We start from the raw sequence: 15,880 nt of genomic DNA, 5'->3' as shown, positions 1-15,880 counted from the left end.
GCTCAGGCTCACAAGGCACAGCTTTTCAGACACAGAGAGCACAGAGCCTGAGGTCTGGCACCTATTGTGCAGTATCACCTTCATCAAAACATTCAGGAACGTTTGGGGAATGAAGAAAGACTCCTAGCCCAGGAATGGAGTGTTCTCTGAAAGAATGGCCTCATAACCTTTTCCCTTAACATACAAAAGCATCATTAGTTTGACATCCTGGCATCTGACAGCTTGACACAAATGGTGGAGAAAAAAGGGAGTTAAAACAGGCACCCAGTGAGAGGGTTAAAGAGGGAATGCTCTGCTCCAGAGGCTGACAGGTCACAGGCTCTTTCTTACAGCTCCTGAGCAGGATGGGGAAACATGATCCTGCTCTGCAGCTTTCTGGGACAGGCTCTCTCCTGCTCCACAGGAAATCCCAGGGTCAGGCATTGCTCCTGCAGGTGCTTGCCTGCCCTGGGAGCTCCTGGCTGATTCCAGCTGCCAGGGAACTCGCTGGAATGGATTTGATACCAGCTGAAGATGCTCAATCTTGTGTGTCTGGCCTTGTCTGAGCTGCTGTCACAGACAATTTGTATGAAGTGAACCATCTCCTGTGACAGGACTCACCTGGTGGCCCTGCTGGGCCTCTCTCCCCGGGCTGTCCCTTCTCTCCTTTGGGCCCTGGTGGTCCTGGGAGCCCAGTGGGTCCAACTGGGCCCGGGGGACCAACCCGTCCTGGAATCCCTGGAAATGTTCAGAAAGGAAATGAGCTGGAAGTTAGGACACTGTAGAGGTCAGAAAGGCTTCAGCAACCTCAAAACCAGAGGAGAGGGACTCAGAGAGGAGAGGGGAGAAATGCAGCAGTGCACTGACAGGGTGGCACTGCTGGCAGGAACTGTAAGCCAGACAAGCCAGACTGGGCTTTGCTTCTCCTCTTCTTCCTTCACCCTGTAAGGAAAAAGCACATCCCCATGCACAAGACCATCCCCAAAAAAGTCAGCAGGATGTGCACCTCCAGCTGGGATCTGCTGGGCAGAGCTACACTGAGCCCACCCTGTCCCCTTCCCAAGGCCTGAATGGCTCTGGCAGGGTCTGGGTGTCCTTTGCTGGGTTCATCCAGACACACATCAACTCCTGGGCCATCCCAAAGTACCAAAATACACAAAATAGATTTGCCAAAGACAACCAAACCTTGTCTCCCACTTTCTCTACCCACACCACCCAGAGGTTCTGTATCAATGATGTTTCCCTGGTTTCTCCTGTGTTCATTCCTCTCTCAGGGCTCTGTGCTGTGCACAGGTTTTTCATCCCAAAGTGACATTAATGCCCCCCTTGTGCAGGAAGTGTCTGTCAGTAATGAGTATCACTGAGCAGGGTTCCAGGGTAACACCAGCAGCAGTGATTGCAGCACAGTGGGATGTTTCTTGGCAAGCCCACTCAGAACCCCAGTAAGCCCAGGAGAGCTTCAGAGGCAGCATTAGTGATCTCAAAGCCACCACTTCTGGTGAGACTAAATAAAACCTTAATGCTGTTTTCCCCCAGACTATCAAAATAACAACAACACTTGGCAATTTTATGGTGTTGTTGAGAAGAACACAGCTGATCTTGGGCTCACACGGAGAGACATTTAAACACTGTGCAAACAGCACTGAAGCCTTGATGCCCTGGAGGTGTGGGCAAGTGGGTCTGTCTGCTCAGATTAAGTGGCTAATGGTTACAATAAAGGCATTAACTGTCAGAGCCAAGAGTCAGAGGTTCCTGGTTTCTGGGCTACCAAAGGGCTCAGAGTATCTGAAAGCAGTGACAGATGCAAGATCCAAAGCCAGAGGGAGATCAGGATGAGTCCAAAGTTCAGCACATTCAGATTTTAGTCCATGTGTTACATATGACCACAACACAGCAGAGCAGTTTAAGGTTTGATCAACTCTTAAGGAGTGTCTTTCTCCTTCCCAGGTATCAGGAGAGGTACTGGACCCCCCAAAACCAAAGAATATGCTGCATATGGGGCAGAGAGCATGGATGGGAATGGAGGGAGAGAAGGAGAAAAGGAAGGAAGCTGGACAGCACCTTCCCAGCTGGTACCAGGGAACAGGGCTACACAGTCACATCAAGGCTCACAGGACTTGCAGCTCCCACATTTGGGTACAATTCCCACTCTAGATGTGGGATAGCTCACCTGGAGTACAAAACCTTGTCACCCCAGACATTCATCCAAACTCCTCATTTCTCAGAACATAGCAACAATTCCCCAATATTAGACTCCTGTGGAAAAATTACTCTTTCTCTCTTCTTTTTTCCATTTTGGAGAGATGTCCAAACTGGTTTTTCTTACAAAAATGAAATCTCTCTGCCTTCAATCCACGATGAAACTGGGCAGACTGAGGAAATTACATTTCTCAATGGCTTTGAGTGTGAGCCTGTACTTTTGTTGCATTCAGTCATCAATTAAGATCTGATTTGAGTATTGAATAAGGAATTAAGGCCAGGTTTCAATTTGGATCAGTTTGCTTACCCACAGGACACAAACTGCAGCCTTTTCTGTGGATAGAAGGATGGATCTCCCCTGGCAGGGGATGCTGTCCTGGGAAGCCCAGGCAGGTGATCAGGAGCCCTTTTAGGAAGCAGCTTCTACCCCTAAAAAAATCCCAGCACACCTGAAATTTCACTGCAGCAATTGCAGCACAGAGGGAGGAACAGCAGAAACTGTTTTGCAAGCACAACACTCTGTGCTGCTGAGTGTGGGTCAGAACATTCCCTCACTTGTGGAAATCACCCTCAATGCTTCAGTCCAACCTTATAACTCAACCCCATGATGTCCTGCAGCCAGGAGCAATCATTTCCTGCAGCATCCTCAATGCCACTGCTGCAGCAGAGCCTTAGAGAAGCTGGCACTTCCTTCCCTGGAGGGGAAGAGCTGAAGGAAAGGCTGGAGAAGCAGCACTGGGTAATGAGTCAGGCAAGGGCTCACACTGGTGACAAATGGTGTTACCAGCTCAAAAGAGACAAGTGCAACAGGAAGAAAGAGGGAAGGATTCAGGGAAAAGTGGGGAGAAAAAGGGAGTTATCTTCAGCTGGCACAAACAGCTCTGCAGTGGCATTGCTTCCAGAGAGCTGAAGCCCCTGGTGAGAGTTTATCCTCCAAACAATATGAAGTAAAAGACCACAGGAAAAATATTTTTTAAAAGGCAAAGGGCGAGTAATCTACAGCTAGAAACCAAATCAGATGTGCAGAGACCTGGATTTTCTCCCTGGCTCTGTCAACCTGTAACACACCGTCTGCTGCCCTCCTCTCCCAGGGTTTTCCCTGCACAGGAGCTGCTCTGTCTATATGGAGCACAGGAAAGTGATGTCCTGACATCCCCAGAGGCTCCTGGTGCCCCTGGCAGGTAACACCAGCTAGAGAAGTTTTCTCCCATCACTCAGGACATGCCCTGCTGGCTCTGGCCACATGTGATTCCATGATCTTCCTCTCCATCAGACACTGCTCTCCATCCCTTGTGTGCTGGGGAATGAATGTCTCAGAGGTGATAAAACTGGTGTGTGGCCTCTCCAACCAAAGCAGCCTCTGATCAGATAAAACCCAAAGAACAAACTCAGCCTCTCCATCTGTGAGGCTCCAAAGAGTTCCTGGCCACAGGACCCTTCTGCTTTTTGGGACATAAGTACAGTATTGGGCACAACAACAGTTTGTGTTTGAAAAAGAAACAGCAGAAAATATGAACTTACCCTGTGGTATCAGCTGCTCCTCTGCACCTCTGTGTCCTTTAGGCTCTGTTCAAGAAGGACAGGGTAAAAAAAGAATAATGAAAAAAATAATAGGAGAAAAATAGAGAGATATGAAAAATTAGGTCTCTTGCTGCCAGCTGGCTCAGCCAGAGTATATATATTTTCTTAATACTCAGAAAAATGTATTCTGTTGATTAACAAGCTGATCAGAAGGGCCAGTGCTGCAGCTGTCTCAACATCACTGATTGCTTTTAAATGATTGTCTATTCTCAGCCCTGTCACTCACAGAAGGAATAACCACCCTCATAAACAGTAGCAAGTTTTCCTGGACCTCAGCCTGAAGAGGCATCAGCCAACCCAGAGCTCTGGGGTCATCCAGAAACACTTCCAGAGCTCCCAGCATCCTGTCCCTGTCACCCACCTTCGTGTCAGGCCCAGCATCCTGCCCTTGGTCCATCCAGCTGCGTGGCATGCAAGGTGGGGCTGGGATTTATTTTGGCTGAACACCCAGCAGCAGGGCAAAGTAGGGAATGTTTCCCAAAAGGCTCAGGGGAAGGGGTGGGAGGGACAAAGGATTAGCTTTCCACAGCCCCAAATCACCCAGAACACTCAGGCCTGACTTCCACCTTCTCCAATATCCCACACAATGAAAGATCTCCTGAGATCCCTGTAAGGGAACCTGGGGGTAGCTTGGAGCAGCAAGTCAGGGCACGGTGTTGAAATCATGCAAAATGGGCAGCTCCCCTCCATCCTGAATTGTGTGGAGCTCCCTTCACTCCACCAAAATCCACACTGAGGTTTTTTGGCTGGCTTTGAATCGTGGACTCAGACTGGTGTGGGGAGGGAAGGAGGCCAAATATGGACCCAGATCCATGAAATATTCCCACAGCTCTTTAGCAAAGCAAGAATTTGAAGCCCACGGAGGCTGGGTAGGGGCTCCAGCAGTGTCAATGAGCAACTGAAGTGATTATTTCTCATTGCTGAAAGACACTGGCCTGGCTCCAAACGCTCCAGTGCATTCCTGATTCCTTTATTACACCACAGTTATTATTCCACACCAGGTTAAATAAATCAAGGCCAGAAAAACAAAGGGTAACAGTGAGCAAGGACTACAGCTGGTAGCACACACACGCACAGAGCCTGGAATCTGGCTGGCACCACAGGCTCACCCACAGCTCAGACATCACCACCTGCTTCAGGAGGTGACCACCAGTGACCACCTGGCCCTGCTGCAGGCTGGAAGGTGCTGACCCTGCACCACGGGCTGATCCAAGTGCTACAGGGAAGCTGCTCTGCTTGCCAGCCCTGCCAGAAGCCTGGCAGAGAGGCAGCCCCTGCTCTGTGCCCACGTGTGAGGAGCCTCCACCAGGGCAGGACTTGGTGTGGGAGGCCCAGAGTCTCCAGCATTTTGCTGGGCTGACTTTGGTGCAGCAAAGTGCAGGTGCAGAGCCACTGCCACAGCAAAAATAAATGACATGGGAAAGGCAGAATGAGCATATAATGGACACTGGGGGAAACTGCTCTAATTCAGTTCCTGGCAGCTGTGGCTGTGGTTCTGAGAATACTTTGCAGAACATATTGTTAGTGAACCTCCCTCCATGTTGTGGCATCATGACAAATCATAAACAGGGGCGACATCTGGACTGCTTTGGTCGCTCCAAGTCTGCTGCAGTTGGGAAGAGCTGCCATAATAAACTGCCTGGGCCAAAAAAATGGGGAAAAAAAAAAAGGAAGAAAAAAGCAAAGCAGGCCCTAAAGAATAAAGAACTGCTCTGGGAGCAAGCAAAGCAACAAACAGACAGGGCTTTGGAAGCAGAGAACAGGGATCTTGAAAAAAGATGCCAAGGTCAAGAAAATTCAGTGTGTGGGGATCTGTCTGGCCAAGTGGGCTCAGAGGGAGACTTTCTTATAAGTGCATTTTTTTTTCATGCCACAAGAGGGATCATAAAACAGCCCATTGTGTTTATGGCAAATTTAGAAAATATAAAGCAGACTGCAACTGGTGCTGCTATTCATGGGAAGGCTTTTTGTCCAATAAAACCAAGAATGACCCATGCAGACCATTCCTCTGCTCCCAGACTGGGAAACACTGCAGTTGGTGTTCTGTAGGTAAGCAGGAGCTGTCCCACTGTGATCCTGATGGCTCTCTGGAGTTTCCTCAGGAACGTTTTGATGTGTCCAGGCCTCAAAATCCTCAAAAAACTTAAAACAAGCCCACTGAAACACACAGTTAGCCCTCCTGGGGTTAACAGAACTCAAACAGACCCAAATTCAGCTCCCAGCAGATGTTTGCCAAAGAAATCGTGGCTGCCACAGGCTACCACGGCTGGCAAAATGCAGCTTCGATGGATTTTTTCCAAGGACATCCCTGCTCTGCTCTGGCTGAACTCAGGGAAGGGCAGAGACCTCCCAGCCCGTCAACCCTGCAGCTCCCAAGGAGAGAGCAGGTCCTGACTCCTTTTCAGCTCCCCCAAAGGCTTGGTGTCTGTAGGATGGGTGGTTTGGTGAAGAGCAGGCCAGGCTTACCCGCAGATCCCGCGGTTTTCCTGAGGACGGTTCCAGGGTTCAGCAGGGGGAAGGCGTCGGGCAGCAGCTCCTCGTACCACGTGGCCGTGGTGCCCGTGATGGGCAGGTTGTTCTCCAGGGCTGGGCTCCTCTCTGCAGCCTCCAGCAGCAGGATCTGCAACCAGCACACACAGGTCAGCTGGCTCTCACAGCAAGGGGCTCACAAGCCCAGAGCTGCGGGTTGTGTTAGGTTGGAAATGGGGGTGTGTGTTCTGTTCCCCTCTGCCAGAGCTGGGGCTATTATCTTCTGCTCATTGGGCAGTTTTTTCTTTATCTTTCCCACAGCTAATCGTCCCTCCAGGAGATCTTTTCTGTTCATGGGCCAGTGAGTGTCCCTGCATGGCTGATAAAATTCCATCATCCCACTGGGAGATGCTCTGCCCAAGGGGAGGAGCCATGTGGAAGAGGTTTTACAGCAACTTCTGTGAGCCAGAGCACAGTTTGATAAGGGATCCATGTTTACCCCTGGAAGAATTTTCTACCAAAGTTGTTGACATAGAAACCAAGAAAGAAAGAAGGATAAATATGAGAAACTGGCAACCACCTATTCCAATGAACACTTTGTTTTTTGTGACCAGTGAGTAAAGTGTAAACTTATGAGTCTTGTAAGGATGTATAGAAAGCATGCATGCTATAATAAAACCAGTTTGAAGCCTTCTGCAAATGGAGTGTTGCTTTGTATTGACTCAGTTTCAACTACAACAGAGCCAAGCATTCCTACCTGGATATAATCTGAGATTTGGAATACCACAGACTTTTCTCACTGGATTCCCAGAGGAAGACCAGGCCCATCTACACCACCCCTGGACCTTCAGAGGAAAATTCCACCCTTCTACAGGATCACTGCTCCAACAGAACCACAGCTGGCACTGCAGGAGGGCTGAGCCACCATGGAATGGGACTGTGCCACCACCCTGACCCACAGGGGGTCAGGGTGTATTCTGACTGGCAGTGTTGGGGTTTTTTTGTACTATTGCATTTGTATTTTTAATTTTCCTGTTAAAGAACTGTTATTCCTATTCCCATATCTTTGTCCGAGAGCCCCTTAATTTCAAAATTATAATAAATCAGAGAGAGGAGGTTTACATTTTCCATTTCAAGGGAGATTCCTGCCTTCCTTAGCAGACACTTGTCTTTTCAAACCAAGACATGGGTTCAGCCCCCACATGGGTCCTTCCCTTAAGAGTTGGATTGGATGGTCCTTGTGGGTCCCTTCCAACTCAGAATATTCTGTGATCTGTGACCTGGATGGTTTCAGACATGGTCTCAGTTCCTGAGGAGGTCCTAAAACTCCTCCTCTTGCCAGATGGGGCTAGAAATAACTCTGCTCACAGACCACGGGATTTTGGCATAAAATCTTTATTGGTTTTAAGAAATCAGCATCAATTACCTAGGAAGCTGCTGTGTTAATTGTGAGTGTGTCCCTCCTTGGGGAGGACTTCACTGCCTCCAGAGGGACCCGGCCTCACATGGGATTGTGTCCCTGGTGAGAAACATGAAGGACTGAAGCTGCTGTCAGGGACAGCATTTCTGGTTTGAACAAACCAGAGCCAGAAAATCAGAAATTACTGACAGCTGGGATGAGGTGAAGGGCTGTAACTGAAAGCCCAAGGTAGCAAACTGAGGACAAGTACTGGTTGTAAAAGCACAAATACCAACTGAATCAAAGATGATGAAGAAGATGATTCTTTTAAAGAGTTGATGTGCTTTAACTTTGAAGCAAATTTAAAAAAAAAAAAAGCAGGCTGTTTACTCAGTGAGCTCTGCTTAGAAGAAATAGGATTTTATTAAAACTCACAGCTGTTTCTAGGCCTTGCAAACACACAACCTTCAGACAAACCCACATCCCAACAGGTATCCCTGAAGTGTTTGGGCTGTTTACAACCTTCTCTCCTTGCCAAAGTGACCCCATGTTCCCCATATGGTCCAGGCTGTCCATCAGGCTCTGCTCCCTGCCCACTGGTAGCCTCTGTGAAACTGGGAGCTGGTCTCTAACACGGGAATATTTTTCTAGGCATGCAACACCGAGGTTTGTTACAGCATCATCTTTTCCTGTTTGAAAATCACCTAAGCAATACTAATTTAGGGATAAGGGAAATAAAAGGGAATATGGCTCAAACTTTCCATTAAATCCCTAGAAGTTTCAGCCTTTACACAGTGTTGTCTTTACATAATGAAGTCACACTGCAATTATAAATGAGAGTGACTTGGCTCCACTTGTTTGTTTTTAACTTGCAATTATTACAAGGTTTATCACTTCTTTATTGCAAGGCCTGGTGAGAGCCAGCACTGCAGCAGCGCCAGGAATGATGAACTTCCTGCAGAATGTACTGGCCTGATGGGGGTGAATCAGAAACTAATTAAACTGGGAGCTAGGTTAAGTGCAAGGGAACTGAACCTCACTCTTGAAAACAAGCAAAATTCTTCCTTTATTGCAAGGATCTTTATTTACAGATCCAGGGTTCTGCTTTCTGAGTACAGCAAAAAGGAGTAAGGTCACAATGCTTTTCTTCACCAGATTTGACTGATGCCAGGCAGGAAGGAATCAGTTCCATCTGCCTCTTGCACTCTGTTCCCCTACCCAATGATTTATTCCTCAGACTTTCCAGGAAATATGTTATCAGTTCAACAAACACTTAAGCATGTGCCTTACCATAACTGTGCTTAACTCCCACTGCCATGGGACTCAAGTGTGAGCTGAAGACCCTTTCTGCATCACTTTGTATTATTTATTATATCATCCTTTCACTTCCCCAGCAAACATCTGGATGCTGCCAAAATGTGCTCGGGTAGAGAGGCAGAGTAACCCTGGAGGTGGCAAATTAGAGGGGCTGCAGCCAGGGCAGGGCTGGGATGCTCCTGCTGTGAGAAGGGGCACACAGGGGCTGTCTTGGCCAGTGTTCTGCAGAGCTGTGGGAACAGGGATATTAAATCACTGCAGCCATGGTCAGGGCCCAGCAAACCTCAGGGGCCTGTGGCCCTCGCGGGCGGCGCGAGCACGGCTCTGCCCAAGGTCTCATCTGGAGTGGAATGGCTCCAAATCATTTTTATGGGTGATAGTAAAAATGTGTTACCACATAATCAACACAAAACAGTGGCAACGGTATCCTTTTCATTAAAACAACATGTTTTAAATGAGCACTCTGCTGATAAATGCTGTAAAAGCTGTAAAGCCATGCACAGGATAATCCAGCATGCACTGTTATAAATTGACTATATATACTTTGCAGTCATTAAGGCTCAAACCATAGTAACAAGTTTATTTTCCCTGGGCACGAAATTATACAGGTCAGGAAGTCTCCAGACTTGAAATTGCTGAGAAATTCTAGTTTTTATGATTAGGACTGAAGAAATGCCCAAAAGAAATAAAGCAGAAAGAGGAGAGCTCTCACATCCGTGAGATCCACAGAGCCAAGCTAAAGAAGGAGAAGCACAAGGGATTTAGTCACATTCAAAAATCTCAAACTACACACAGCTCTTTCAGCAAGGAGTGTCCTCTCACAGCTTACACAGCACAGAGCACAAATGGGCTCCTTACACATTATTGCAATAGCACTGGAGCCATTCATCCACTTTCTGTCACGTTCTGTTTTTCTTAAGGCTGCCATTGCTGTAGTCAGGGGACTCGAGGAGAATTCCCACTTTCATTAAACAAAAAAAAGAAAGTTTCGAGCCCTCTGAGTAAACCGCTGGAAAATGATACCACAGAGGCTCACAGCCAGAAAGAAAATTAGCAAAATGTGCATTGTATTAAAATCCCAGTACTAAAATCTTGGTAATTTCTAGTCAATAGGGTTGAGGTAGAGAGAGGGATAACATCAAGGGAAGAATGTGTGGTTTTCACAGGGAATCCTCACTGCAAGCAGTGCCCACCTGTGTTGCTGCTACAACTTCCTACACAAAAGTTCTGACTCCATGAAAAACTGAGGCAGAAAACATCCTCATGCCACCAGATAAATGAAATATATCTTGCAGCTCTGGATGATGTCACTCACCAGCCAACCAGGGAAGGCAGAGAGAAGGACAGTGGTTGCTGCCTGTGGTGCCAGGATAGCAGATCCCTGCAGGACACAAAAACCCCTTTCTTGCCCACCTTGCAATGTGCAGTCTGAGTCGAAGGACAGCCTCAACTCAGCAAAACACTCAAACTTTTGTTTTCCTGCATGTATGGAAGGAAAACCTCAAATCAGCCTAAATGGCCTTGCTGAACTGGAGCCTCTGGCAAGAGAGGGTTTGTGTCTGGCTCAGACCCCAGGTCAGACACAGCTGAGCTAGGTCAGGAGGCTGGAAGGGACTGAGACGGGGCCATCTCTGCTGCCAACAGTGAGCTGGCCGCAGGAGCTGCTCAGAACGTGGGGACCATCCTGCCCTGGGCAAGGCTCAGGGCCAGCTCCAGAGGCTGCAGGGTCACCCCGGGGCTCCCAGACCCGCCAGGCTCCCAGGGCAGGCTCTGGCTCCTGCTCCACTCCCAGGGCTCGAAGCCTGGCTGCGGATCCCGCTCCGCTCCCGGCCCTCCGCGGGGACACGAGCGTTGTGTGCCTGGAGCTCAGTCCCAGCTCACTCAACCCACCTCCTCCTTTTCCATTTGCCAGCATAAACTTTCTCAACTTCAGACAAATACCACATTTCTTGCGTCAGATCAAAAGCTCAGGCCAGGGACAATGGAAATGGGAGGACGGTTTTCATCTTCTTGAGATGTTCGGTGTCAGAGGACTTTTTTTGACTTGTAGTGGCTTTCCAGAGCCCTATTTTTGTTGTTCCCACTCATCAAAAAAAGATTTCACAAAGGCAGCCTCCTCCCATCATCTGTCCTCTGCTCACATTCCTGATGTCCTGTAACTAGGTAGGTGTTGGAAACAAGGGGAGAGCAGATAGGCTTCCAAAGATTTAAAAGTTGATATGACAGGGCTCAGAATGCTTTTTTCTTTGGATAAAAATCCAGATGGACATTATTAATTAATAAACAGGGGATATTTGGTCTCTTGAAGCATCGGTAGAATTAACTCCCTTCCATCCCTCTCTAAAGAGGAGGAAAAGAAACTGCATGAATCCAGCTCATCATCTAAAAATTCCAGTGTAAAGTAAGAGTCCCTTGATCTTGTGGAGACACAAGCTGATTAGTAATGGTAAATTACATAACTTGTTGGACAGATCTTTCTTCATAGCAATTTTTTGGCAATATAAGAGTTTTTTAATCATTTATCAAGACAGATCTAAACAGGGAGTTTGACAAAATGTGATGGGGAAGGTCTCCCTCTCAAAGCAATGTGGGACCTGTGAACAGAAGGCTCCAGCACTGACACAAGTGCTTGGTTTCAAAAGCCAAAAGACATCCAGTAAATGTCCACCAACTTCTGAGGAGCTGAGTGCCCAGAGAATCTGGGTGACTTCAGACTCAGAAGATCTTAGAGGCTTTGGCCAAAGGGACAAGATAATTAGTGCAGGGAGAAGTTCTTCTTGCATTGATAAATTATGGGGGAGCACTAGCTGATGTCATTGTAGTGACTCAGTGCAGAGCAAAAGGTGAGGTTTGTGTCATCATGGAAGACAGAAACACGGACCAAAGGCTTCCATCAGGTAGCACAGTTCTTGTTCTTTCTACAAAGAGAGCTACCAGATTTCCAAAATCAGGATGGAAAATGCCGCTCTTTCCTCAGCAGGTACCTTCTGGAGGGGAATCAGGGCAGAGAAGACACAAAAGCCCAGTTCAGACAAAACACAGGCACTGTTCAGCAGCCCCTCAGAGCCTGGAGGCTTTGCTTGAGAGAACAGCTGGAGGGAAGGCTTGGCTGTGCTCCAGTGAGGCACTGGGAGCTCCTCTGAATGTGCTCCCCAGTGGGATTTACTCTGCTGCTGAGACCCCCAGCCTGCCACAGCTGGCACCCCAAGGAGCCAGATGTGGAGAGGATCCAGCAATGCCCTGTACACAAAACACACAAGGGAGCTCAGAGTGAAATCAGACCTGTTGCTGTAAAACACTGTATAAAATACATGGGAGCTATTACCTTCCACCCTCAAAATCACATAATTCCTCTGCCCCAGGTATTGCTGAGGCCTCCTGGGGATGTAGGAACACCAGGGATGTGAACCCAGCCCAGCCTGAGGTGAATTTAGTCTTGAGCAAGTGCCCAGCAAAGTCTTTGGGATCAGCTCTGCTTCCCCCAGCTGAGGAGGGATCAGCTCAGGGATTCATCTCAAGCAGGCTCAGCTGCCTCGTGTGCTCTTCTCCTCCACAGAGCTCTAAAAGCTGCTGGGAGAGAGCAGAATGAGGGAAAAGATGAGGAGATTGGGCCTTTTCGGGCTCACCTTCAGTGCAAATTGAAAGAAAAAGGGCCCAAAGTAGTTTTTATCTTACAGTGATACTTTACTTATGAAGCTCCCATAGAATTTCTGATTAGAACCAAGTGGAAATTCAAATGTTTGGACACACAAAAGGATCTGAGCACATCCCTTGGGCTCCTCACACACCTCCCGTGACAAAACACACTGTTTGTCCACAAGTGTATTTCCCTTAAAAAAATCCAAGCTTGTAAACAGTGTTCCCAGGTGTTAAACACACCAAAAGCTTCTCCTAATGCAGACATAGGATTTGCTTGGCAAACTTCAGTTGCGTGTCAGGAAAAGAGAATTTTGCAAAGTTATTTTATGGAAATATTAAATCCATTTGACTAAAAATGCCAAACTTGTAACTGAAAGACTTTGTGGGAGGGAATGGTGGATGAGGAGGCCTTTGCAGCCTTTTTGTTGCTCTGGCAAACGATTTACAGCATTGGCCAAACACATGGAACAGTCTTAGGGGACAGACTGCTCCTTCAATCCAACAGTGATAAGAAATAAGGTCCAAAACTTGCTAGACTTTAGGAGAAAAGGATTTTAACCATCATTCTGAAAAACAGCAGGATGCCCAAATGAGAGAAGATCAGTACCAAAGTGTCTCATCATCAGGATTATTGCAGAGCTGCTAAAAAAAAGAGATGGATGCAAAGTTACACAAAACTCAGTTTGCCCACCCAGTTTTCCTTCATGGTTCCTCCTTGTAAGAATCAGTTAGAAAGTTGCATTTTATTATTAGGGATATTTGAGTCATTAACTCAACTACAGAAACTCAGCATTAAATTAGAAATTTTACAGGGATTGATTCCATGTTGCTACTGCTACCAGAAACCAGCCAGTGAAACAGCCCAAATTCTCCTTAAATTCAATGTACTGCTCTCCTTAAATTCAATGTACTGCTGAAGCTGGAGGAAGAGATTCTGCACACAGCCATTAGGAAACCTTAGTAATTCATAATAATAATGATGATGATGATGATAATTTTAAAAGACACCCTTCTGTTCAGAAAGAAAGGATGTAGCTGCTCATAGCTATCACATACAGAACATGGAAAATCCATGGAAGTTCTTGAAGTATCAAACAACTGCTCATGTCCACCCTGCAGAGCCAGCAGCAGCCCCATGGCCAAGCAGTTCTGGTTCCCCTGCCAATCTCTCTGCCATGTCACAGCACCGTGAAACATTTGCTATCTTCCAAATATTTCTCCCCTACAGCAGGGAATTGTTTTATTGTCTATCAGAGAAAGGAAAGACAAACCCCTTAAAACATCCCAGACAGCTGCCAGTATTTAATGTAATTGCCTGGGAGGAGAGAAATACAGAAACATTTCATACAATGATCACATTACAACTCCAAGTAATGATGTTTCACCATCCAAAGACATGGGCAGTGAAGGTGCTGTTGGTAATCTCTCCTAAATAAATGGGCTGATTTCAGAAAAATAGCAATGAATCTATCAAATTCTGTGCACTGCACCAAGATTTTCTTTAAAATCTTTCAGAATCTTCTGCGTGGGGAATCACATTACAGGGGCTGTTTTCATGCAAAAACTATGCATGTCATTTATCAATCACACAATGAATCAATCAGACACTGGATATGTAATGCTATCTCCAGGCATTAAAGCTGTGAGTGAAATGCCACGAGCTTCACAAGAGCCGTGTCAGGAGATAAGGCTGGCTTAGATCAGCTCAGCTCAAGCACTGCACTCCAACTCCAGCCCAAACCTGCGATTAATACTGTGCTGCCCAGAGCTCTGTGGTGGTGCTTACTTAGAGAAACTGGGTGAGAAAAATGAGCAGGAATTTGTGTGCAGCTGCCTGCATCCCTGCCAGCCCTGCCTGCAAATCTGCCAGCCCTACTTGCAACCCTGCCTGCAGCTCTGCTCCCCTTCCAGCCCTGCCTGCAGCCCTGCTCCCCTTCCAGCCCTTTCTGCCATAGGCAGTGCTGTCACTCCCCAGGTTTGTCTGGACTCAGTCCTGTGACACAGGAGGGCAGCACCAGGCTCAGGAAATTCAGAAAGGGCTGAACACACTTCCCACTAAGGGGCTGCGCTGGCTTAAGTGAAACTTTGCTATGAAATAAATGCAGGGTTTGCTCTTTGTGAAGCCTTTGCTATGAAATAAAAGCAGGGTTTGCTCGTTGTGAAGTCTTTGCTATGAAATAAAAGCAGGGTTTGCTCTGCTGTCCCACCAACGAAGCTCCCCTGGGGTCAGGGGGTGTTGAGGGGGTGTAAACTCAGGTGTTACAGGAGAGAAGAAAGGTTTGGCATGTTGGGGCTTGGGGAGGGGATGCTTTTCTTCCAGTCCACACAGGATGGTCACCATCCCCCTGACACAGGTCCTGTGCTCTGTAGATTTCCAGCTCAGCACCATCAATCAAGCACAGAACTCTGGCACCCAGTGGGTCTGGGGAGCACATGAGCTCCATCCTGGGGAGACAATGTGGGGGCTGGAAACAGGAGATGAGGATGGAACCTGATTCCCTCTGCCTTCGCCTCCCTCCCTGCAGAAACATCTCCTGCAGGCACAAGAACATCCTGAAGCAGCACAGGAAGGTGTGAGGCACATGAAGAGTTGGTTCTGCTGCAGCTGAGCCATGGCTCAGCCTCTCTCCTCCCCAAGGGCAATAAAAGCACTGGTCCCTAATGAGTCATTTTTCATTCCATTTGCTCTGTGTTTATTTTTGCTTCTCACCTTCTGATCCAACTCTCATATTACTAAAATCAGGGTTACTTTTATTACCTCATTTGGACATTGATCTTTCAATTTGGATGAACCAGCTCACCCTTGTAATAGGAAAGATGAGACCATTGCTGGTTATATCCCCATTTTTAGGGGGGCTGCTATAAAAGCTGAAGAGGAGAGGGGAAGAAGAAACCTCAGGCTGTTCTTTCCCCTTGCCATCCCCTGAGCTCACCTTGCTCATTCTGGGCTGAAATTCAAAAGAGCAAAAGCTGCAAAGTGCCTCAACTTCGGCTCCCTCCAGAGGGAGCAGCACTGTGGCAGGAAAATTCAGCTCTGCTTGTGGGGAAGATGAAATTCCACATCTGCCTTTGCAGAACAAACCTGCAAAAATCCAGTGGGAAACAGCCTCTGGCACTGGCAGAGATGTGTGTGCCCATCCCATCCTTCCTGTGCTCCTCAAAACAGCTTCAGGCTGTTGTGGTGAAATGAGACATTACAAGGAGACAGTATGGACAGCTGAGAAACAACTTCACATCCAGATCATCCAGCAAAACAGGGATCTTCCTTCAAAATCCAGAGCAGGAATGCAGACACCA

The 15,880-nt window shown here is 47.5% G+C and overlaps 1 protein-coding gene across 1 annotated transcript in view; it reads right to left on the bottom strand.

The window, feature by feature from the left end:
* Positions 1-15,880, bottom strand: part of COL26A1 (collagen type XXVI alpha 1 chain) — a 171,142-nt gene that overhangs the window by 25,339 nt on the left and 129,923 nt on the right. The window contains exons 5-7 of the mRNA XM_039721019.1: positions 6,226-6,379; positions 3,700-3,744; positions 601-717 (exon numbers count right to left, since the gene is read on the bottom strand). Of these exons, the coding sequence (XP_039576953.1) occupies positions 601-717; positions 3,700-3,744; positions 6,226-6,379 (316 nt within the window). The remainder of the gene's footprint in view (positions 1-600; positions 718-3,699; positions 3,745-6,225; positions 6,380-15,880) is intronic.

The sequence above is a fragment of the Passer montanus genome, unplaced genomic scaffold (assembly GCF_014805655.1).
Source record: "Passer montanus isolate IOZ18808 unplaced genomic scaffold, ASM1480565v1 scaffold44, whole genome shotgun sequence".
Taxonomy (NCBI): domain Eukaryota; kingdom Metazoa; phylum Chordata; class Aves; order Passeriformes; family Passeridae; genus Passer; species Passer montanus.
Note: the sequence above shows the minus strand (reverse complement) of the source record. Positions and strands in the feature narration are given on the sequence as shown.